At 41.9% G+C, this 24258-nt stretch overlaps 1 protein-coding gene across 1 annotated transcript in view; it reads left to right on the top strand.

Moving 5' to 3' along the window:
- The first annotated feature begins 10160 nt into the window (after nt 1-10160).
- The window catches only part of CPPED1 (calcineurin like phosphoesterase domain containing 1), a 117113-nt gene continuing 103015 nt past the window's right edge, over nt 10161-24258 (top strand). The window contains exon 1 of the mRNA XM_054589591.1: nt 10161-10313. Coding sequence (XP_054445566.1) covers nt 10244-10313 — 70 coding nt within the window. The 5' untranslated portion in view covers nt 10161-10243. The remainder of the gene's footprint in view (nt 10314-24258) is intronic.

Here is a 24258-nt window from a genome sequence, read left to right as displayed (position 1 = left end):
GTATATATATAATAGTTATGTTTTAATAATGAAAACAAAACTTGTAAGATATACAATTCACCTAAGAGATATGCAGTGATGTCTAAAGGGTCTCAAGGAGATGATTTAACTTTCATGCTGAAGAACATAGGTATACCTGGGATATTTCAGAAATTCTCTAGCATCTTAACAAGGAGGAAAAATGGGAAAGTCTTGTTAATATCAAACTTGTGACCATATCATAAAATCAGGAATTTTTCTTAAAAACTCATTTTTGGGGTCTTAAGTACACATGACACTTTGATCTGGTCAAATCCATTTATTTCTGCTTTTTAAAAAATGAGCAGATGAATAAAACTGACATCTTTGTGGAATTCTCTTTTCCCTAGCCTTATCCCAGACCCTAGTCCATCATTCCTAAGTTCCACCTGAAGACATTCAGGCCAGGGCAGGGGAAAGGTGAGTGGCATCTGGTGTCCACATTGCTCAGTAATTACATTGTGCTTTCACATTCCCACATATCTCAAGTGTGCTCTGTCAGAATACCATCCTTCACTGCAGAATGATAATACCAGCTCGAATTATGAGACTAACTCTGAGACTCTCGCACTTCCAGAGAAGACCTGATAGTCTGTATTAGTCACGGTTCTCCAAAGGAACAGAAACAATAGAAAATATAGACATACGAAAAACTGGCATGTCCAAATCTGCAAGGTGGGCCAGCAGGCTGAGACCCAGGAAGAGCCAATGCCGCATTACAAGTCCAAGGGCTATCAGCTGTCTGCATTCCCTCTTGTGGAGGGGAGGTCGTTCTTTTGTTCTCTCCAGACCTTCAAACTGATTGGATGAGGCTCACCATATTATGGAGGGCAGTCTGCTTTACTGACAGTCCACTGACTTAAATGTAAATCTCATCCAGAAAATGCCCTCAAAGAACCAGAATAATTTTTGACCAAACATCTGAGCACGAAAGGCCAACCAAATTGACACATAAAATTAATTGCCACACAATCTAACCAGGAAGGACTATACCCATTAAAGTAAAGCCCAGGCAATTGACTTAAATGAGGCCTCAGGCTCTTAGGTCAAACCTATTTGCTCAAATCCATAAACCAACCTGGCTCATAATCCTAAAAACATTTGTCACCTAGTTTCACGAACCTGGGCAGATGACAAATGAGGGAAGGAGGTAGAGAGTGAGGCTAACTAGAGGCAGATGCCAGAAATTTTGAGAAGGTACAGCTCACAACCTGCCAGTGAGGAGGAGACAGAAGATCTATAAAAAGTAGAGAGAATATAAAAGCTCAGTTGCCTAGGGCCTTTGAGTGTTACAACAAATTGTTCTGCTTGCTTCATGGAATGAGGTTAAAATACAGCCCCGTACAGCAACGGATGCTCTTAATAATATACCTGGGTCTCTAAATAACAACACATTTGGATCATCTATTACAAGGGTGGAATGAAAGAAAAAAAGGGCACTTTTTAAGGGGCAGGGTAAGGAGGACATGATAATCACTAGTCAATATGCTTTCCCTCCTCTCAAATGCTCACTTGTGTAAGGGTAATGTAGTCAATTATCTGTTGGCTCTTTTTTTTTTTTTAAATTACCCATTCCCCTTTTCTCAGGAGAATGGTATTCTGATCTCATTTTGCAGGGTCTATGCATTCTGTCCTCAAGCATGTAGTTTTGCTACTGAACGAACCAGTGTATGTGTGGAAGTGGGGGGATGGGGGTTTCCTACTGTTCATTGCCTACCAGACAAATCTCCAAAGACAGAATTTGGTAGAAAAGAAAGGAATCTTTTATTTAATGGCAAGTTTCTGCCTAAAATATCTGGGTAACAAAAGTAAGGGGAAAGAAAAAGTCAGATTATGCATCAAAGAAAACTACTTAAATATTTGTCATTGCAACTACTACCTAGGTTCAAGAACTAAAAATAACACAAGAACAAAAATCTGTTCACAGTGCTGACTGTTATCACCAAGATCTTTGGAAATAATGGCAAGTTTCTGCCTCAAAGCTGGTTCCTTCTAAGACACCCCAAGAAAAATCCCCCTGTCACCCTCTGCCAGTTCAGTTCAAGTTTGCACCAGGAACTTCTTTTCCCACCCAAAAGTATCATGCATGTAGGTGGCTTAGCTGGTCTCCAGTGTCTGTCTAACTCCAAACATCTTTCAGAGTCTGTCCTCTCTTCAACCCCTTCCCCTCACACAGAGCCACAAAGCAGTGAGGCAGGCTGCCTGCCCTGGTGAATACCCAAGGCTCCACCCCATGCAACTTAATGGGTGCCCTAAAACAGGGAGTCAATGTGGCTCTGTCTAGTAGACACAGGCAGGCTGCCAAATTGAGGAGACAAAGAAATATGGCCCAAATGAGGGAACAGAACAGAACCCAGAAAAAGAACTAAATGAAATGGTGATAATCAACCTATCAGAGGCAGCGTTCAAAACAGTGGTGATCAGGATGCTCAGAGAAATCACTGAGTATGGCAAAAACATAAGGGAAGAAATTAAGGCTACATTAAGCACAATAAAGAAAAATCCACAGGAAACCACCAGTGAAGGAAAAGAAACTGGAATTGAAATCAAAGATTTTGAACATAAGGAAGAAGGAAACATTTAACCAGAACAAAATGAAGAAACAAGAATTCAAAAAATAAGAGGGTTTAAGAAGACTCTCAGACATCTCCAAAAGGGCCAACATCTGAATCAGAGGTGCCAGAAGAACAGGGAGAGCAAGAAATTGAAAAACTTATTTGAAAAAATAATAAAAGAAAATGTCCTTAAATTGGTGAAGGGAATAGACAGATCCAGGAAGCAGAGAAAGTCGCAGACAAGTTGGTCCCAAAGAGGACCACACCAAGACACATTATAATTAAAATGTCAAAAGTGAAAGAGAGAATCTTAAATGCCGTAAAAGAAAAGCAGAGAGTTACCTACAAAGGAGCTCCCATAAGACTATCAGCTGATTTCTCAAAAGCAACTTTGCAGGCAAGAAGTATTCAAAGGAATGAAAAGCAAGGACCCACAACCAAGATTACTCTATCCAGCAAAGCTATCATACAGAATTGAAGAGCAGATGAATTGCTTCCCAAACAAGGTAAAGTTAAAGGAGTTCATCATCACTAAACCCTTATTATATGAAATGTTAAAGGATCTTATTTATGAAAAAGAAGATCAAAACTCTGAACATTAAAATGACAACAAACTCACAACTATCAACAACTGAATTAAAAAAAAATAAAAAGAAACCAAACAAACACCTAGAACAGGAACAGAATCATAGATCTGGAGATCATTTGGAGGGTTATGAGCTGGGAGCAGAAAGGGGGAATAGGGGGAAATATATAGGGGTTTAGAAGCATAATTGGATAGGTACAAAATAGACAGGGGGATGTTAAGAACAGTATAGGAAAGGGAGAAGACAAAGAACTTACATGCATGACCCACGGACATGAACTAAGGGGGACTGCTGGAGGAAAGGTGGGTACTATGTGGAGGGGGGTGAAGGGGGAAAAATTGTGACAACTGTAATAACATAATCAATAAAATATACTTAAAAAAAAGAGAGTATACCTTGGTAAATTCCTGTTTAAAATGAAGAAAAAAAATATGTGCTCTCTTGAGGGTTAATACCATCTTGGACAGGTAAAACTTTTGGTATTCAAAGGTCTGGTATTCAAAGGTGTTTACCTAAATGCACAAGAACAATGGACAGGGCTGGCTTAAAACCTTTTACTAAAGAAGGTGTATCCCTGGGGCATAGCTACCTACCATGACCTGTACAGTTAGGAATTTAGGATCAAATCAGCTTGTCAGGTTACTGCCATATAACCCTCTTTTTCATTCACACATATCATTTCAACTGTGCAGAGATCTGAGGGATAAGAGTGGACTACTATGCAAAGAATGATGGAGACTTAGTTTAAATCAGAAGCCTATGTAAGTATGTAGGGTTAGCCTTTTCATGAAATTGTGATGTAAGCAGAAGCACTGATGTTCAAGTGAGCAGATACAGTCTATGCAGGAGGAACCATATATGCAAAGAGGCCAGTAGACTTGTGTGTTTAGGGAACTGAAAGAGAACATGTGGCTGCAAAGTTAGTGTGTGAGAGTGAAAGGGGAATTAAAGAGTCAGAGTTTAGCTGTGATTATAGTTGATAGACTCAAGTGGTTAATACATACGGACAGCTGTTATTCCAGAAACTGGAACACAAGACCTATATGATTCCAGGAGGCCAACAAGTAATTCAACCTTTGTGCCCCAGGAGGTCTGTAAGCAATGGAGATTGTATCTGAGCCATTGTGTTCCAGGGTGGGAAGGTCTGTGATGCAGATAGAGAATTATTGATCAGCAGGTAAAGAAATACTGGGAAAATCACTACTGGACTGCAGCTCATATCTGATTAACCTTTTTCCCCAGCCACATGAACCTACACTTTTCTTTTCCTTATAAAAAGGTCTGCTTGAGATGAGATGTGAAGATGGTTTTTAGGGTACATAACCCACTGTCTTCTCAGATGACCGGCATCTAAATAAAGCATCCATAAAGATTCAATTCTTGTCTCTACTTATTGGTTCTGTTAGTGACAGGCAGCATGAATGCCGACTTTTCTGGTTTCAAGAGGTAGGCGTGGGCTGGATCTTGCAGGGCCTTGAGGCCCCTATTGGACTTTTGATTCTCATTTATTCATTTCCTTCTTAAACATTTCCTGAGAACCCTCCACTGGGCCAGACCATACCCAGGGAATAGGGATATAGTGATTAATAATAATTAAAATAATAATGGCTAATATTCATTGAGTACTACTTACCATTTGCTATTGAAACTATTGTTTTAAGCACTTTGATGCACAAAGTCATTTAAACCTCCCAGCATCCCTATGCTGGGAAGTTAGAAACTAAATAATTTCCGTTAGAAACTAGTTAACTTTCTTTATTTTTAATTTTTTTTATTTTTAAATCATGTTTATTCTATTACAGTTGCCTCAACTTTTCCCCGTTTGCCCTTCTCCACCCATCACACCCCCTCCCCACAGTCAATTCCCACTCTGTTGTCCATGTCCATGGGTCATTCATACATGTTTTTTGTTTAGTCCTTTCTTCTTCTTTCCACCATTGTCCTCCTTCCCCATCCACTCTGGTCACCTTCAGACTGCTCCATGTTTCCGTGCCTGTGGTTTATTTTGTTCATTAGTTTATTTTGTTGAATAGATTCCACTTATAGGTGAGATCATATGGTATTTGTCTTTCACCAACTACCTCATTTCACCTAGCATAATATTCTCCAGTTCCATCCATGCTGTTGCAAAAGGTAGGAGTTCCTTCTTTCCTTTTAAATGAAGATTGATTTTGTTTATTTTTTAAATGTCAAAATCCATTATAAAATATTAAGAAATTTAAATCCATTATAAAGTCTCAGCAATTAAAACAACACGACACCAGCAGAGAAATAATCAAGTAGATCAATGAAATAAAATGAGCATTCTAGAAACAAATGTATATATCTAACAATGTAATATGTGATTAAATTGATATTTCACATCAATGGGAAGAATAAGGTTTATTCAACAAATAAGGTGTATGGACCACTATTTCTTGAAATAAAATAAATATAGAGCCCTATTTCACACATTATACAAAAAATATGCAGGTGAGTTAAAAATCAATATGTAAAATCTAAGGAGTTTTTGGAGAAAATTAAAAATAATATTTTTCTTACCCTGAAGTAAAATATTCAAACCCAGAAGCTATAAAGTAAAATATTGACAATATGACTATATTAAACATTTAAGACTATATAGTAATATACATATAAAAAAGTTAAAGGACAAGTAATAGAATAGGAAATTATTTGCAACACATCTAAAAAAGGGTTAATTGGGTTTTTTTAGGGAAAAAAATCCTACAAACATATAATTAAAAAATGGATAAAGAATACTAAAAAGTCATTCAAAGCTTTTTAAAAAATAATAGAAATAGGCAAGAAATATACAAAAACAGGTTTAGTTTCAACAAATAATAAAGTAACAATTAAAATAACACATCATTGTCACAATCAGATTAATAAGTATTAAAAATATTGGTAATATTAAGTATTGGTGACTGTGAAAGGAACTGGGTAGTCATAGACTCTTTTGCTTCATCTCCTTTAGCTTATCTTGCAATGCTGATTTGGTAGAGATGTATTCTTTTAGCCTTCTTTTGTCTGGGAAACTCCTTATTTCACCTTTCATTTTAGTTGAGAGCCTTGCTGGATAGAGCAGTCTTGGTTGCGGGCCTTTGCTTTTCATGACTTGGAATGGTTCTTACCATTCCCTCCTGACTTGTAGTGTTTCTGTTAAGAAGTCAGCTGCTAGCCATACCGGGGCTCCCTTATATGTTACTGCCTCTTTCTCCCTTGCTTTCTTTAGGATTCTCTGTCTTTGATATTTGCCATTTTAATGATGATGTGTCTTGGAGTGGGCCTCATTGTGTTCCTCTTGAATGGGACCCTCTGTGCTTCCTGGACTTGTGTGACTTTTTCTCTCTTCCAGTTAGGGAAGCTCTCCATCGTTACTTTTTCAAACAGGTGCTCTATCCCTTGCTCCTCTTCTCCTTCTGGTATCCCTATTATACAGAAATTATTAGGTTTCAAGTTGTCCTGAATTTCCCTCAATGCCTCTTCATTCTTTTTGAGTCCTTTTTCATTTTCTTGCTCTTTCTGGGACCTTTTTTCTACCTTATCCTCCAGCTTGCTGATTCATTCCTCTGCTTCATTTAGCCTGCTTTTGATTCCTTCTATTGTGTTCTTCGATCCAGAAATTGTATTCTTCATTTCCTCTTGTCTCTTATTGATAGTTTCTATGTCCTTTTTCGTGCTGATACAGTTTGCAGTAAGTCCCTCATAGTTTCTCTGTAGTTTTTTTGTAATTCTCTCTGAGCTCACTGAGCTCATTGAGCTTCCTTAGAACTGTTGTTTTGAACTCAATATCTGATAGTTTACTTGCCTCTGTTTCATTGAGTTCTCTTTTTGGGGATTCCTCTGTTCCCTTCGATTGTGGGGTGTTTTCTTTTTCTTCCTATTATTTGTGAGATTCTTCTTTTTTGCTTCTGCTTCTTACATTGATCTGTCTTGATTTCCTGACTTTGTGGTGTGAACTTCTATGGTAGGAGACCACAGTTTTTTCTTTCTGGATCTGCCTCTTATGATGTCAGGTATTGACCCTGTCTGACCTTAGGCAGTCTGTTCAAGACTTCCAGGAATCTGCTGTCTGTGGCTGTCTCTGTAAGCTGTTAACCTAGCCACTCTGCACTCAGCAGGCTGCCTTAGACACCACAAGGAGGGGCAGAGTCTCTCCTGGGGGTGAGGTTATTGGATTCTCTTACACTGCTTCCGCTCAGGGGAGTTGTCTGCCTGGCCCAGATGGCTGCTGACATATCGGGGAGGAGTTGTCACTGGGATTTCACCAGCTACTTCCTCTGTTTTCTCCCCAAAGCCTCCATCTCCAGTTTCTCCTCAAGTGTCTCTAGACCACTCTGTGCCCCCTTTAGCCAGGGATCTACTATCTGTGGCTGCACTCTGTAGTCAGCAGTCAGGCTTTAGCACTACTGGGCCAGGGCTGAGTACCTCCTGGGGGGAAGGGTTATTGGATCCTCTCTCGCTGCTTATTCTCAGGGGAGTGGTCTGCCTGAGCCGGATGGCTGCTGCTATCTTGGGAATGAGTCAGCACCGGGATCCCGCCATCTACTCTCTCAGTTCTCTCCCCAAAGCCTCCTTCAGAGTCTCTCCTCAGGTGTCTCTAGCCCACTCTGTCCCCGCCTTTGCTGGAGACCAGGGTAAGTGACTGCAAATACAAATTTATGTGTTGGCCCTTTAAATGGCTCTTTGGGTCTCCAGCTGCCTGTCTCTGGCAGAGAGAAAGCCTGCTGCTTTTCACAGCTGGCCGTGTTCTGTGTAATTTTTGGGCTCTGGTGCTGTAGATCCCTGCTTTCGGTTTAGACACCACTTATCTCTGGGATCCAACTGGCCCTTTCAATATCCTTCTGGTGCTGCCACCTGTGGGAGCCCCACCCACCTTCTTGAGTCTCTACTGCACTCCTTACCAGCTAGGTTGTGCTAAAAATGATTCTTCTGTCTGCCCGAGCTTATATGGCTCCTCGCTCGGTATTGTTCAGTTGTTTGTTCCAGGTGATTTCTCCACAATTTAATTGTAATTCCAGATTGGTCCTGTGAGGAGGTCAGTGTGACTTCCACTCACTCCTCCACCATCTTGATTCTCCTAGAAACTAGGTAATTTTTAAAATCATACTACCAGAAAGTGGTGACAGGTGGTCTGACGCCCAAACTCCTAGGCACTTAATATTCTTAATTTGGGGAAATTTAGACATAAGAAATAAATCTTAGATTATTTTTATGAGTTTATATGAGCTAAACTGATGACATATATCAGAGAGGAAGATCACAAGTACATTTCAAATTAAGGAGTGAACATGAGGAAAATTATGTGGGAGAAAGCAAGGTGGAGATTGTATTACAGGCTAGTTAGCAATATTATATGCTTTCAAGAGGGGGGTTATTTCCTAAGTGTGTTAACCTAGATGCACAGAAACAATGGACAGTTCTTGATTATAAATATATATGTGTATGTCTGGAGCATGACTGCAACCATGACCTGCCTATTTAGGGATACATGGTCAGATCACTGTGTGAGATTACTTTCCATAGAACCTCCCCTTTTTTTTTCATCCATAGGAGGAAACATTTGTCTACCCTCATGTTTCTTTTGTCTGATTTAATAATCAAATAAACATAAGACAGATTAGCAAGAGAAAATGACCAATTTTAATTGCATGCATATGTATTGGAACCCTTCATACATGAGAGATTTTAAAACAGCAAGGGAGAATAAGGTATAGGATAATCTGAGCAAAGGATTACTTCGGGGCTTCAGAGGGAAGGAAGGTCATTGCAAGATAATAGGAGAGCAGAGGTACAGTAATTAATTAGAAGTTTGCCCTGCCCTACCCATAGGACATAAAAAGGTTATTTTTAATAATCTTTTATTGTGGACAAGGCCCCTAATTCAAATTCTTCTAGACACTTAAGGGGGATGAAGGGGACATAAATTTCTCTTGAGCCCACAGGGTCTTGGCTGCCTTTAACTCAAAACAATCTGCATACCACAGAGGCACATCTGGAGTGACTAATTCCAAACTCCTACATTAACCACTATGATTTACTACCTCTTGTCTAAAATTAAAGGACAGTCTTCCTGGTCATTTTAGTCACCAAAACAGTACTTCAGATGTAGACAGCTAGTTTAGAAGAGAATTTCCCAAACTTGGCAGAACCTAAGAACTTTTGGGGAAGTTAAAAACAGACACTTCTTAAGATTTAGTTTCAGTAAGTCCACCCTGGACTCTGAATTTTTAAGAAGTTTGACAAACACTGGCTTGTATTTCAGTTCAATGGTTTTTGCTGACAGGTCCTCATTTGGATCAGTTGAAGCTTTGTTATTTTTCTAGATGTGTGTCACCTTGTGCAAGCTGCTTCACCTCTTTGAGCATCAGTTTCCTCACCTGACAAACGAGAGTAATGATACGGCACCATTTCCTAGGGTTGTTATGTGGATTAAGTGAGCCTCTCCCAAAGTGTTTGGAGCAGTGTCTGATATGTAGTGAGCGATGATGATAATAATAGGATGCCGGTGATGACAGGGAAGCTGAAGATGTCTGGTGATTAAGTGCCATAGATCACAGCTGGTGCTTGGAGAACTGTCCTGAGACAGGGTTCAAGTCTTTTTGACCTTAAGGTAGTGTTCTCAGGTAGAATACAGGCGCCCATTTAAATTAGAATTTCAGATAAACAACGAAACACATTTTTAGCATGCGTCTCCTCTATAGCGCATGGGACATGCTTACATTGTCCTAAGCAATCATTCGTTGCCTATCTAGGCATTCTGCATTTTTATTTATTAAACCTGACAATCCTATCTGTAAGGAAAGGCTGGCCCCCAGCCTGAGCCTAAAGACACCCTTGTAAGCACCTGGACGCCAGAACGGGTGCCTTTACTCGCCAGGCGCCTCAGTCGATCCCAGAGGGGCCGTTCAAGCTTCCGCCCCGCCCAGGCAGCACCAGCAGCGTTCCAGCCCTGCGAGCCCGTCTGCAGGTCCCGCCCCGAGCAGAAGGTGCGCCCCGCCCCGCGCTGGCGGTTGGGCGGTGTGGAGTTGAGCCACTTCCTCCCCCTCAGTGTACTCGTACAAGGCAAGAAATTCGCTTGCCATGTCCGCGGCGGAGGTGGGGGGTGTTTTCCACAGAGCCCGGGGCAGGACCCTGGACGCGTTTTCCGCAGGTACTCGGGCAGGGGATGACTTCAGGGCTGCGGAACCTTCCGCCGGGGGAACCTTCAGTCTGGGTCCCCGCTCCTCTAGCCGGACCCCGTTGCGGGGCCCGCAGCCGGTGCTGGGGACCAAAATAACGTCCGCACAGCCCGCAAGTGAAACCTTTCTTGGGGCTTTGGAGACAAGTGTGTCCGCGCAGAGTCGGGTCAGGGAGGCTCTCTGGCCTTGACTTAACTTCCCCGAGACTAAAGAAGATAGAGTAAGGCAGCAAAGCTGTTAATAGTAGCGTGGGCTCTGCAGTTGGATTTGGTTTCCGCGCCTTGCCTAGGACACGTTATTCGGCAGGTCCTAGCCTCAGTTTCCTCATATGTGAAAGGGGAATGATAACAGAGGTTTTGTGTGGCACTCGATAAGCGTCTGGTGCATGTTAGATGCTGCTATTTTTATGGTCCTTCAGCACGATATATTTTATACGCTGCAATCACGGTTATCTACTCTTGGGTCATTACTACTATATTAACAGTGCCTGAACTTTGGATTTAGATAATCTTCCTCCCTGCAAAAATGGGTTTGTTAATATTCTCATAGGTAACATTAAACAGATGACTCTTTTTAAACAGATTGAAACTGTTTTTGAAACACAACGTCTGACACAGACTAGATTCTAAGTGAATGTGGGCCCTTGAGCTGTTAAGACTAGAGAGACGGCTTCCTGGTTCCTTGGTTCTCTGTGGCTTTTTTCTGTCTGGAGTCAAAGTCCCTTCCTTGCATTCACCGGTTTTGTGAGCCAAGGGAGGTTACAGATGCCCTGGATCTGGCCTGTGCTCACCTTTCTTCATTTCTGCTCCATTCTTTCTGTTGCCCAGTTTTCCTGTCACACTTGTTTTCTTGAATTGCACTTAAAACGCCAACTGCAGTATATCTTTCTTCTCAGGACCTTGGTAATTGCCCTTCCCTGCTCCTGTAGCTAACAGCTGGGCTGGGGGTGCCTGGCTCTTTCTCAGTCTTCACATCTTATTTCAAGTTAAGTCACTTCTCAGACTTTCCCTGGCTACTCTAATGTAGGTTTCTCCTGTAATTCTGTCCGAGAACCTTGTTCTTTTCTTTCTTTGTAGCTCTTGGTGGGAGTGGCTGGAAGAGCATGTGGGGACCAAAAATATAGCTGTGGTGAATTTTGGAAAATACAATATGCTGTAGTGCCGGCTCTCTAAATATTTTAATATGCCTTTTTTTCCCAACATGAGATTTTTGAGATGTATTCATATTGATATAAGTAGCTCTAGTTCACTCATTTTTCTGCTGGGCAGTAACTTTCCATTGTATAAATACACACTTTATACACTCTGTTGCTGGATATGCTGAATATCTTCCCCTTTTCTCTCCAAATTACTCTCCCTTCTCCACCATGCTCCAGGCTTCAGTAGACACCTTGGCTTTTGGCTTTTGCCTTTTGGCTTTCCCCTGGGTTCAGCCAATGGGGAGTCCCAACTAGGGAGCAGAGGAAGGGGGAACCAAAGTCAGGGTGTTTATTCCCCCAGTTTACTCCCTGTGGGCTTGCTTTGGGCTGACTATATGCTTTACCTGAAGGTCACTGCTTTCAGGCCTTTCCTTTGGCACTTTCTTTTCAGATTTAGGTTACCACTTGCTTCCTCCCTCCTTTCAGATGCAGGAGTGGCAACAGCTCTTCTTTTCTCCTTTGACTGCTAAACTGTCTTTTGTAGTTTTCCTATACTCAGCGCCTCCCAAACAATCTATTTTTAAACTCCCCTTTAATTATCTTAATTTTGAGTATGCCAGCTATTTCCTGATATAATGGACATGGAATTGTTTCTGTTTCTTTTTCCCCCCTTTTTTTAAGGTTTTATTTTTAGAGAGAGGGGAAAGGAGGGAGAAAGAGAAGGAGAGAAACATCAGTGTCTGGTTGCCTCTTGCGCACCCCCTACTGGGCCCCCAGCCCAGCCATGTGCCCCGACTGGCAATCGAACTGGTGACCTTTCACTTTGAGGGACAATGCCAAACCAGGTGAGCCACACTGGTCAAGGCCAATCAGAAATTTTAGAAGATAAAACCAGGAGCTGACCTTGGCGCCAAAGTTGGGGAGAAGGGCTTAAGGCAGGATGGTACACAGGATCAGATGTTGCAGGTGTCTAGGTGAATGTATGCTGAGCAGAGGATGGTGGGTTTGATTGTTATGTCACCTTGAGGAAAACAATTTCATTAGAATTTAGGGGGACCCCTGGCACACAGTGTTAGAGGAATGGCAGAGAGTGAGGATGTGAAGTCAGCCAGGGTAGGATTCTGTTTGGAACCATTTCATGATGCAAGGTAGACATAAAAAAGTAGCAGCTTAATGGAAGAGCAATGGTGAAGGAAGGCTGAAGGGTCTGAAATAGTAATGATAAAAACAACAGGAACATTTAACATTTATCAGGTGTTTATGGCAGCCAGGTACTATACTCTGAGTTGTGTGTAGATTATGTGATGTAATCTCCAAAATATCCCTGTCGAGGTAGCTATTAATGGTAATCCTCTTTTTACAATGGGAAAAAACAATCAAGCTCAAAAAGACTAGGCAACTTGACCTAAGTCTCATGATTGGTATGAGATGGATGTGGGGTTGAAAAAGTAAAAGGCAGGATAATTGTTGGAGAGAGATATCTGTGGAAATGGGATTTAGGGCTCAGAAGAGGGGTTGGCCCTGGGATCAAATGTACTCTTTGACCATCTCTCTGTCCTTCCGTCTGTCTGTCTACCAGGCCATATATCCACCATTCTACGAATCATATTTCCATCTCTTCATCTGTCTGTTTATCCATCTGTCGGTTCATTCATTTGCCCATTCACCAAATGTATTGAACACTTGCCTTGTTCCAGCCATGGTGCTGGATGCCAGGGTGCATTGGTGGGTGAAAAACATGTGATTCTGCATGTCTGGCACATAGGGACTTGGAAAGTCTGACATTAACCTGCCAGTCACACACACTAGTGGAAATCGCAGTTATGGCAAATGTCAGAAAAGGAGGGATTGCTTCCATGAGAGGCTCTCATTGGAGCATTAAATAGGGACATCCAAGGCGGGCTTCCTTGAGGATGGGGTGTGTCATCTAATTGCTGAAGGATGATTAGGAGTTAACTGGACCTTGAATGGAGGGAAGACCTTGTGGGCCATGGGCAGGTCAAGTTTGAAAGTGTAGCATGGTGGGACTGGAAAGGGAAGAATGAGGGAAGAAAGCCATTGAATCTGGAGCAGTGTGGTATGAGAGGACACTGGAGAATGGGGTGGGGGGTGGCCGACTTTGTCTCTACCTAACAGCACCAAAGCGTTTTAAGCTGCGTGTGTGAAGAAACAGGGACACATAATCCGATACCCATTTTGAAAAGAATAATCTGGCTCCAGCAATAACAACAAGAGAATTGCACACCAACTTACAAGGAATTTGGTGTGCAATCTGATTGAAAGCTGGAGCTCAAGAACTTGTCTTGAAGATCATTTCCATAGCACCACATTATTTATTGTCAGTGACTGGAGGTGCATGCAGTCATGGTGGTGGGAGTTCCCAGTGGGGATCAGGGGGTGCTGAGATATTGAAGCTCCCTAGCCCTTTGGAGCTGCCACAGGGCTGCCATTGAGGCCAGAGAAAAAGAGAGTTGTTCACCTGAAGAAGAAGGGGGGGAGGGTGCTGTAGAAAGACTTAGGAGATAAATTGTTGAGCTAGGAAGAGGGAAAATGACCCTGGGCTTCTCTAGAAGTGTGGCCTGCACTTGGTCTCCTCTGTGGGCCTAGCAGTGGGCATGCCCTGTCTGGGTCTTATAGTGCAGGGCTTTTAGAGGCTCCTCCTTGAAGCCTTAGGCTTAGAATCCCTAGTCTTGTTGGTTTACTTCACTAGGTGTCGAACCTCTAGTCCACCCCTAAACTGCCTTTGTCGCTGTCACTGACTCTTCCATCGGTTCTAGTTCCCCATTAGCATTGCTGGTGACTTTGAGAGATGCCTTTAAGGTCCAGTGTCAGTCCAGGCTCTGCAGCAGGAAGGTAGAGCCTTGAGCTGATACAGTTGCCCCAAGGGCAGGCATGGAAGAGAAAGAGAAGGAACTGGATTTTCCAGTCTGTTGCTCAAAGACAAACTGCCTGTCAAAGAGGTTCAGTTAACTCAAGCAACAGTGTCCAGCCTCACATTCCTTAAAGCTCTAACACTCGCTACTAGAAGCGCCCTCCAGAATTAGCTGGTTAAACAGTTTGTTTCTCAAGTGAAGTATGGCAGGTACTGTGTTTGTCCATGTATAATGTACTCCCATCTATAACGTGAACCCACCTTTTTGGCCCAAACTTTCAGGAAAAATATCTTTTGTTTTAATTGATTTATTTATATTTAGACACTTGTTTTTTGTATTATAAAGCAATTTTAGCATTTTTCTTTGAACATATTATGGTACAAAAATTTTATATAACAATCACAAAACACAAGAACAGATACATGGTATTTTTAGGTACTACCAATGTATAATGTGCATCCTTATTTTTCCTTCAAAATTTTGGGCAAAAAAGTACACATTATACATGGCAAAATACAGAAATGAAAGAGCATTGTCCTAATCTGTTTGGGCTGCTGTAAGAATACCACAGACTGAGTGGTTTATAAACAGTAGAAATTATTGCTCACTGTTCTGGAGGCTGGAGGTCCAAGATCAAGGTACTTGTAGATTCAGTGTCTAGCGAGAACCCTCTTCCTGTTCAAAGAAAACCATCTTCTCGCTGTGTCCGGACTTGACAGAAAGAATGAGGAAGCTCTCTGGGATGTCTTTTATAAGTACACTAAGCCCTCAAAACCTAATCACCTCCCAAACGCCCCCACCTCCAGATCACATAGAGGGTTAGGTTTCAGCGTAAGAATTTGGGTAAAGGGGACACAGATATTCAGCCTCTGGCAAGCACCTTTCTCTAAGATAACTTCCTCCCTGGTGATTTACATGAGCAACAGTATTCCCCTTCATTTCTTCTTGCAGTGTTACAGGTGAAGCTCAGCTTCAGTCATCCGCTCCCTGTTAACATCATCTGCTAGGCTCTGTCGACAGATGTTTACAACAAGCAAATTGTACATGTCTCACCTGAAAGGCTCACAGTCCTAGGGCATGTTCAAATATTCATTTTAATCAGGCAAATTGGTAATTGTATTTCTTTGGCACATATCCTAATTAAGACCCCTTTTTCCTAACAAATCACTATTTGAAAAGCTTATGACATCTGTTTTGAAGACATTCTCAAAGGGAGAAATATCGAGATTAAAATATGTTTTAAAAATTACTACATTTATTGGTTTTCCAGTCCTAATCTGTTTTCCCAGTTCATTGTACCACCAGAATATTACCCCCTTAGAAACAGTGTTTTCTTAAAAAGGTTTCTGGTTTGGTTAAAAAGAGGTTACTTCCCTGGACGTGTGAAACTTCAGCAGCCATTTCAAAGGAGCCAATTATATCTATTCTGAATATTTCTTGGTCCCTTCTGGCAATACTTGCACATGCAGAGAATACATAGAGTCTCTGTTAAAAACAAATAAACAAAAATTTTATCTCTTTCAGGGTTCACCTAAGAACTTTTCTAGAAACAGTAGGCCTATTTATGCAAGTCTGGACAATGTTGAAAATATTGTAGTTTTAAAAATTCTAACATATCAATGAAGAAAAGCAATGAATGCTTTTAATGATGCCATAATTTAGGCCAACCCACTCTATTTGAGAAGGTTCTTAATAAAAAATAAATTTTGATTATTTATCCCCTCCTCATTGTCACCAAAGGTCAAAATTAATGTGTAAAGATTTCTCATTACAACATTTCCAAGAGGCAAATGAGCTTCTATTTTTGAATGCTTTTTTTTCTTTTCTATTTTTAATAACTTTATTGAGGCACCCTAACATTAACTAATTTTAAGCTTACAATTCAATGGTTTTTAATAAGTTTACAAAGTGGTGCAACATCACTAGTTGAGAACAACTCAGTCCCTTCCCCAAAAGAAACTTTGTGCTCATTTCCAGTCTCTTCCTGTTTTTACTCTTAGTGCACTCTTAATTTACCTCCATAGTTTTGCCTTTCTGGACATTCCATAAAATGGAATCATATGACCCGTGATCGTCTGTGATTGACTGGCTTCTTTCCCTGAGCATAATCTTTTTAAGATTCACCAATGTTGCGGCATGTATCATCAGCATGGTATAATACAATTCCATTGGTATGGGTAACTACATTTTGTTTATCCATTCACCCATGATGGACATTTGGACACTGGCCATGCTACCAAGAACATCCACATGCAAGTCTTTGTATGGACACATTTCGTTTTTCTTTGGTGGAAACCTGGAATTGGAATTGCTGGGTCATGTAAGAAACTCTAACGTTTTGAGGAACCACCAAACTGTTTTCCAAAGCAGCTGTGCCATTTTATGGTCCCACCAGCAATGTATGAGGGTTCACATTTCTCCATATACTTGTCAACACTTAACCATCTGCCTGTTTTACTATAACCAGCCAAATGGACGTGGAGTGGACTCTCATGGTTTTGATTTGCATTTTCCTTATGGCCGATGATTTGAACAACTTTTTACGTGCTTATTGGCCATTTGTAATCTTTGCAGAAATGCCTATTGAGATGTTTTTTAATAAGGTTATTTGTGTTTTTATTGAGTTGTTAGAACTCTTTATATATACTGGATGTAAGATCCTTATCAAGTGAATGATTTGCAAATATCTTCTCCCGTTCTTTGGATTGTCGTTTACTTTCTTGATATCATTTACAGCACCAAAATTTTGAATTCTATTGAAGTCCATGTTACCATCTTTTTATTTTATCACTTGTTTTTTTAACGTCATATTTAAGAAATTTTTGCCTAACCCCAAATCGTACTCCTGTGTTTCCTTAAGAGTATTATAGTTTAAGTTTTTACATTTAGGTCTAGGTCCTTATTTAGCTAATTTTTATATATGGTAGTTTTTTTAAACTGCAGAAGCCTGGTATTTAGCCATTGAATAGAAAAAGTTGGTTCAAGAGGGCAATCATAAAATACCATATATTCTTTTATCAATTCATTTTAATGTGAATGATAAATATACATTTGTTTACCAATCTTTTGAGGTCAAGCCAAGGATGTGTCTTCGAGTACGGGTCTGTAGATGGGACTGCCATGTAGCCTTTTTTGCATAAACACCCATAACGAATCCTTTCCAGTTTGGGATTTTTCCAATGGAATAGTCAGTTAAAAATCACTTGGAAGGCACTCTAAAGAAAGAATGATTCTAGGTTTATACTTTCTTTTTCTTCAAATCTTTTACACTTGTTTCCTTAACACCAAATTCAATAGTGTTTTATTTTTACCAAGTTGTCTTTATTAAGTCTTCCCAAAGCATCCATCTTGGTTTTATTAGAAGTAATCTCTGGTTTACATGTATAATAAAGGTACTGGCATAAACAGATTTGGGGACAACTCCTGATGGACACATAATGAGCAAACTCCTTGAGGGGCAGGGGCAAGGTGCATAGAGCATGGGAGGGCTCAGCCTGCCTTGAATGATTGGCAGTGCCTTTAATAGAAGGCATGGAGAGTGTTGATAAATCCTTTACGTTGGTCTAGTGGAGGCCTATTAAGAGAGTGTCTTCTTCACAGGGCTGACATTTTATATATGTGCAGCATGTGATTTTTAACTTTCCAAACCCTCCAATGAGGAAGGGGCAATAACATGGTACCAGGACAGCTAAAGACTCCAGGAGCCCCAGAACTGCCAGCCTCTTCATAACCAAGTCTGGTGTGTAGTCAGACACTCAAGAAAGCTTTGTTGAGTCATAGAGTACCCAAATGCCCCATGTAGCCTTGTTTAAAAGAAAGAGAAAAAGCCTAGTTGTGCTAATGCCACAGGCCCTCATGTGTCAAAAGAAGGCAGAGTGTTAGCTGGCTCTGTGTTAAGGTGCAGCTATATTGATGTATGCATTGACTTCATTTGTGTGAGGTTACTGTGGCACTTTGCTGGTTTTGGGTTCCAAACCAGTAAGTGGGAGGGCCAAGAAGAGAACGTAGCTCTTCTGGCTCCCAGCCCTTTGGCTTTGCCACCAGAACACACTGCAGTAGGACAGAGCTCTTCATCTTTCCTCTCCTCCCCAGCTTGCATCTTGCCAGTCTTCCCCCAGCTCATGTGATCAACCAGACACCGAGGAGTCATTTCTGACCTCAGCTTCGCCCCTCCTCTCCATGTCTAGCCATTTACAGTCCCTGTCCATTCAACCTCCAGGGCTCGCCTTGGTTTTGGCCAACTTCTTTCCAGCTCTTTCCACTGCGACCCCAGCCACCCCATCTCTCACCTGGACAATCCCACCCGTCCTCATGTCCACTTTTGCCCCTCCAATCCACTCACCCTACAGCATTCACAGTCATCTCTTTGAAACAAAAATTGGGTTTGTCACCCCTTGACATGGCTTTTGTCCGTCCTTCTCTTTTTCCCTCTGTGCTTTCTTATTCTTTAGGTCACAGTTTAAAAGAAGCCTGTGCTGATTCTCCCATTCTAAATTAGGCCCTCTGTCATTCACTCTCACTCATTCTTTTCCTTTACGACTCTTATTACAACTTATAGTTGTGTATTCAGTGATGTCTTTCCCTGCACCTAGACTCAATTCCTAGAGGGCAGGAGGCCTGGACCTGGGATGGTGGTAGTAATGGACACTCAGTAGCCATTTGTTAGGTGAATAAACAAATGTGAATGAGTGAATACACTACCTCAGGACCACAGGTGTGTATCTGCCTAACTGGTTGCTTGCACATACCATGTATTCTCTGGACAAAACAATGCAGAACCACTAAATTGAACCAATCAATAGGACCCTTACAAACCACCCTGGGGCTCTGCAGTTTGTGAATTACTCAAAGATATCTGCTGGAGGAGGTTCTTGTAATCAGAGAGGTACCCTTGCAAAGAGCTGCATCTCACCCAGTCAGGGTTGCCTTCTCTTGACATCCAGGCCTCTGCTGGCCCAGTCTCGTGCCTGCTCAGCTGCCTCTGCCCAGGGAGATCGTCTTTGTCCAATTTTCCGTAAAGCACCGCCTGGGCCAGCAGCATGGGGAACAGGGGGAAGATGGAAAAGAGTCATAGCAAACATCCACCCAAGACAGGCAAACCCCAAATGGAGCTCTGCTTCTGAAAAGCAAGAGAGGCTCAGGAAGTGCCGTTTTATCCCCCCTTTAACTGTTGTGGAGAGTAGCATCGGCCAAAGCCAGCGATGCTGAGAGCCACCTGGCCAAGTTGTCTTGGCCCGTCTCTTCCTTACCTCTCTGGAGGGCTGCAGATAAGATTTTGGCAGGTCTTTCCTTCCCAAGTGGCAAGCGTGGCTGCCAAGTCATGACTCAGAAGCTTTTGTGTATCTCAGAAACTACCTTTTGGATGCATTTAGGCCAAGAAAAGAGAAGTTGGGTAAATTCACTTGGTACTTAGGAAATGTAATTTGGAGACTCTGAGGATATTGCTGTCACAGTTAATTATTTTTGTGGAGGAGGGGGCCCTGAAGGGCACTATTATTTTTAACAGCTTCACATACCACGCAGTTTACCCTTTTAAAGTGAACAATTCAGTGGCTTTTAGTGTATTCGCAGAGTTGTGCTGACATCACCCCAGTCAGTATTAAAACATTTTTACCACCTCAGTAAAAACCCCATACCCCTTAGCAGTTACCCTCCCACCTGCCCTCCCAGCCCTAGGCAACCACTATTGAAAGATACTATTAACTGTTGCATTGAGTTCTGACAGTTGTACAGTTGGGACATTTGGGTTGTTGAATGAGACAGAGTCCCAAAGTGGTGAAGGATTGTTTTGCTACTATTTTTTTGTTTGTTTGTTTACCACTAAAATAACAGTTGTCCCCAGAGAGCATGATGGGTATTGCCGAATACATTTACATAGTGATTCACTGTGCAGATTACTAATGTGAGAAACTGCAAGAATTGTATTTTGTTGACATTTGCTCTTTAACCAGAAAAAGGCTCCTGGTTATCCACCTTGACCGTTTTATAACCAAAGCAGTATCCACAATATGGGAAGTAAAACATGTAAAGACCGGGACATGTAAAAGTGCGCGTGCATATATATATATAAGGGGTGGGGCAAAAGTAGGTCTACAGTTGTTCATATGGAAAATAATAATCAATAAATAATACGAGAATAAACTCTGTTTTGCGTACTTACAGCTGTAAACTTTGCCTGACTCTGTATACATACATATGTAACTATATCATTAGATATTTCTGAACCCCACCTATCCTATGGGGAACAAAGAAATGGGTAAGGTTTGATAACTCTATCTCTGCTAAGACAAGGGTAGGAGTTACCATGAGTAATAGTCATGGAAATAGAAGCTCACATTTGGCTGCTTATTGTGTGCCAAGTCCAAATGCTTTGCATGTATTAACTCATTAATTCTTCACAACAACCCTTCTGAGACAGGTTCATTCTTCTTACTTTACAAGATAGGAAAACTGAGGCTGAGAAAGTTTAAGAAAATTGCATGATGTCATTAAGTTGGTAAAGGATGGAAATGGGATTTGAACCTGACACTCAAGCTTCAGATTCTAGGCTACACTGGGACCAGGTTAGGCTTCAGGAGACAGAAGCCCAAAGCAGTACAGGAGCTTTAAGTCCTTTCCCAAGCTCTCATGTCCTGGTATGATTTATCTCACCTTATATTCCCATTTGCCCCTGGTCTCAGGATCTGGGTACTTGCCATGCCCTCTGCCTGGGGTGCATCCCCACAGCTCCCCGCATGCCTGGCTCTTGCTCATTCTTTAGAGCTCAGCTCTCATGTTTCCTTGCTGCTCCATCCAACCAGATCTTTCCCACCCACCAGTTGCTCTGTGATCACCCTGGTTACTTCTGTGGTAGTGTGGAGCTCATGAGTGTGAGTAAGTTAGTTGTTGACCTGTCCGTTGTCCATCTCCCCACTCTTCTGTAAGGTCTTAAGGAAAGGGACCTGTGGCCTTCGTCACTGTTGAATGTCTGACGACTAGCATGGCACCTGTTATATAGAGGGTGCTCAGAACAAACCTGTTGAAGGGAGGAAGGAGGCAGAGCTGCATCTGCTTGCAGGCGAGGGAGACAGGCTTTGTGGCAGAGGTAGTGTTTGAGCTGGGCTAGGCAAGACAGATGGAATCTCAGTGGAGAAAAGTGTTGGTAGAATGGACAGCATCCCAGAGGAAGGGGTGGGAAAGCGCCAGGTGTGTTTGAGAAGAGATGAGGGTCCACTTGGAGGCTTTCTGCGCTACGTCTGATGTAGGGTTTCTCAACCTTGGCGTTGACATGTGGGCTGCCCTATTCTTTGTGGTGGGACTACGCTGTGTAATGTGCGATATTTAGCACCATCCCTGGTCTCTATCCCCTGGATATCAGAAGCACCACTGGCCTCCCAGTGTGACATCCAAAAATGTCTCCAGACATCAAATGTCCCCTGGGGATCAAAATTGTTCATGGATTAGAGCCACTGGTCTAGTGGGAACAGTAATCCATACCACTGGCAGGAAGTTTTGGGCTACGTTTTAGCCCCAACTGCCAGAAAGAGTGAGGATCCAGTGCCATCTTTATTTATCCCTTCACCAAATGTTTACTGAGTGCCTCCCACATGCCAGGGACCAAATGATATGTGCTGACGATATACTAGAAAGGGAAAGCAACCTGGGCCTTTTCTCATGGAGACTAGAGTGCCCTTTCACATGGGAGTTTGATGATCAGGGTACAGTTTTAGGAAGCGTTGCAGTGGCAGTGATTGCCTGGGTGGATCAGAGTGGGAGGCACTGTATGGAGCTGTCCGGGTAGCCCCAGGTGGGCATGACGAACGGCTGGCCCAAGGTGGTGCTGCCGCAAATGGGAAGGATGGACAGCAGGGGAGATGCTGTGGGTGTGAATGCAACCACCTGGCTGGCTAAAGGTACACAGTGGCACGTGATCCTAACATCTATAGATGGGTAGACTGGGGACCATGGTGGCAAAATCAGGGCCGTCAGGAGGAGGAGTCAGTCTTAAAGGAGAGATGATAAATTTGCTTGTGGGGTGTTGAAATTAAGGTGCTAAATGGACAAACTGAGAGTTTGGACATGTCCAGAAAAATGAAAAACTGCTTTCTACTCACGCTTTTGTTAATTCTGTGGCTTTCTAGTCAAATGGAGAAGTAGGGCCCCGTAGTCCCAATTCATGTATTATTTTGAGTCAGATAAATTAACAGGAGCCAAAACATCGAATTTTAAAATATTCTTACAATGCAATGAATGTATTATTGTAATAACAGCAACCTTGTTAATCAGACTGCCTGCTAATCAAGCTTCTTAACCAGTATCTGACGATTTTGTCTTCCAGGAGGCAAACTAGATTTAGAAAATGAGGCTTTTCTTTATAAAAATTAAATTATTATTGTATTCACCTTGAACTGTTTGGGGTTGCCTATAAAGTAACAGGTTTAGCACATCGTGTGAGCATAAATTATTATAGTATTAGATGTTAATGACAAGACTGACTCCCATAGGCCTTTTCTTAGTTGGGTGATAGAATTAGTGGTTCATTTGCTTTTGGGAATGTGTTTACTGTAGTTATCATTGATCAACTGGTAATAGTGAAAGAATCAATGAAGTTTCTAATTCTTGGTATATATTAAAAAGTAAGCTTTCATTAACAATGAACAAATATGCCCAAAAGGTATAATAACAATGAGAGGAACTATATTGGCAGAGACAAATTTGAGAAAACATTAGTCCTGACATTAAAAGTGCAGCTGTAAAGAGTGATTGCGAATTGAGTACCTGTCTTTCAGGTAGTATATTGGCACATAAATAGATTCTCATAGGAATGGTTAATGGTAAGGTATTGTGTGACTTTTTAAAGGCTTTTAAGATTTTTCTCTGTATGCCATTGCTTTGTACTTGATCGTGCTTAAAGACGACTCACCGGCCTTTCCTGTCCCTGGTTTAATGCCCCCCAAGTCCACTGTCTTTAATTCTCAACTTTGAAGGATGTTTACTATGGCAGTATCTATCAGTTAAGTGGCCAAATCTTGTTATTCTCTATGTATGGATGAATCACATTTCTAAGGCCAATTTAAAAAAAAATTTTTTTTAATTAGTTTAAAATTTTGATTTAGGCTATGGTAACAATAAATTATATTAATTTATGATGGCAACACAGAGCTTGTTTTTTTTCTGGCTTGTCACTTGGACACACATGAGCATTCTTCACTAGATAGTTCTCTGTGGTCTCACCTGTGTAATCACCTGTCCTGAAGTTGGAGCTCTGAGGCATGATAGGTCTGGTTCTGCCCCTCACCACTTGTCGATCTCAATAAAATCATTTACCTTTGGCCTTGCTGGGTTTCCTCTTCTGCTCCACTGAGCAAAATGGAAGGATTACCATAGATAAATAAATGGCTTGTCAGCACAGGTATATACAGGGGTTTTGTGGTGAATTGGGTCAGGTGTGGACTATGCTAAATTTGAGAACACATGCCCCATTAGAGGGGCAGCCTCTGCTCAGCCCCCGCCAATTGTTGGCACACCCCACTGGGGGCTGGTATGGCCAGATTTTCCATGAGAAATCACAGAGCCAGGTGTATGTGAGCAACTCGTGAATTAAAAATGTTGGCAACAAGTTCAAAATTTTATAAACACTGTACGAGCCAAGTATAACACATCTACTAGCCAGACCATATCCAAAGATCCGGAGCTTGCAATCTCTGGAGAAATCACCAGTTGGCATGCCATAGAAGATGGATGTGCTGGCTCCCAGTGTGCACCCCGCATCAGCCCCATGCTGTTGGCAGGGAACGTGAGCATCACAGCCTATGGGGCCGGGGGGTGCGGGGGCGGGGGGGGGGGTCGGGGCCCTGCCAGCATTGTCTTTGTGTACAGTCTTATTATTTACCAAAATGTTCCATTCAAGGGAAATTTTCTGGAGAC

This window comes from Pteronotus mesoamericanus, unplaced genomic scaffold (genome assembly GCF_021234165.1).
Source record: "Pteronotus mesoamericanus isolate MK-2021 breed Mesoamerican mustached bat unplaced genomic scaffold, CSHL_Meso_final scaffold_167, whole genome shotgun sequence".
Taxonomy (NCBI): Eukaryota; Metazoa; Chordata; class Mammalia; order Chiroptera; family Mormoopidae; genus Pteronotus; species Pteronotus mesoamericanus.
The sequence above is the reverse complement of the archived record's forward strand: the minus strand, read 5'-3'. Positions and strand labels throughout refer to the sequence as shown.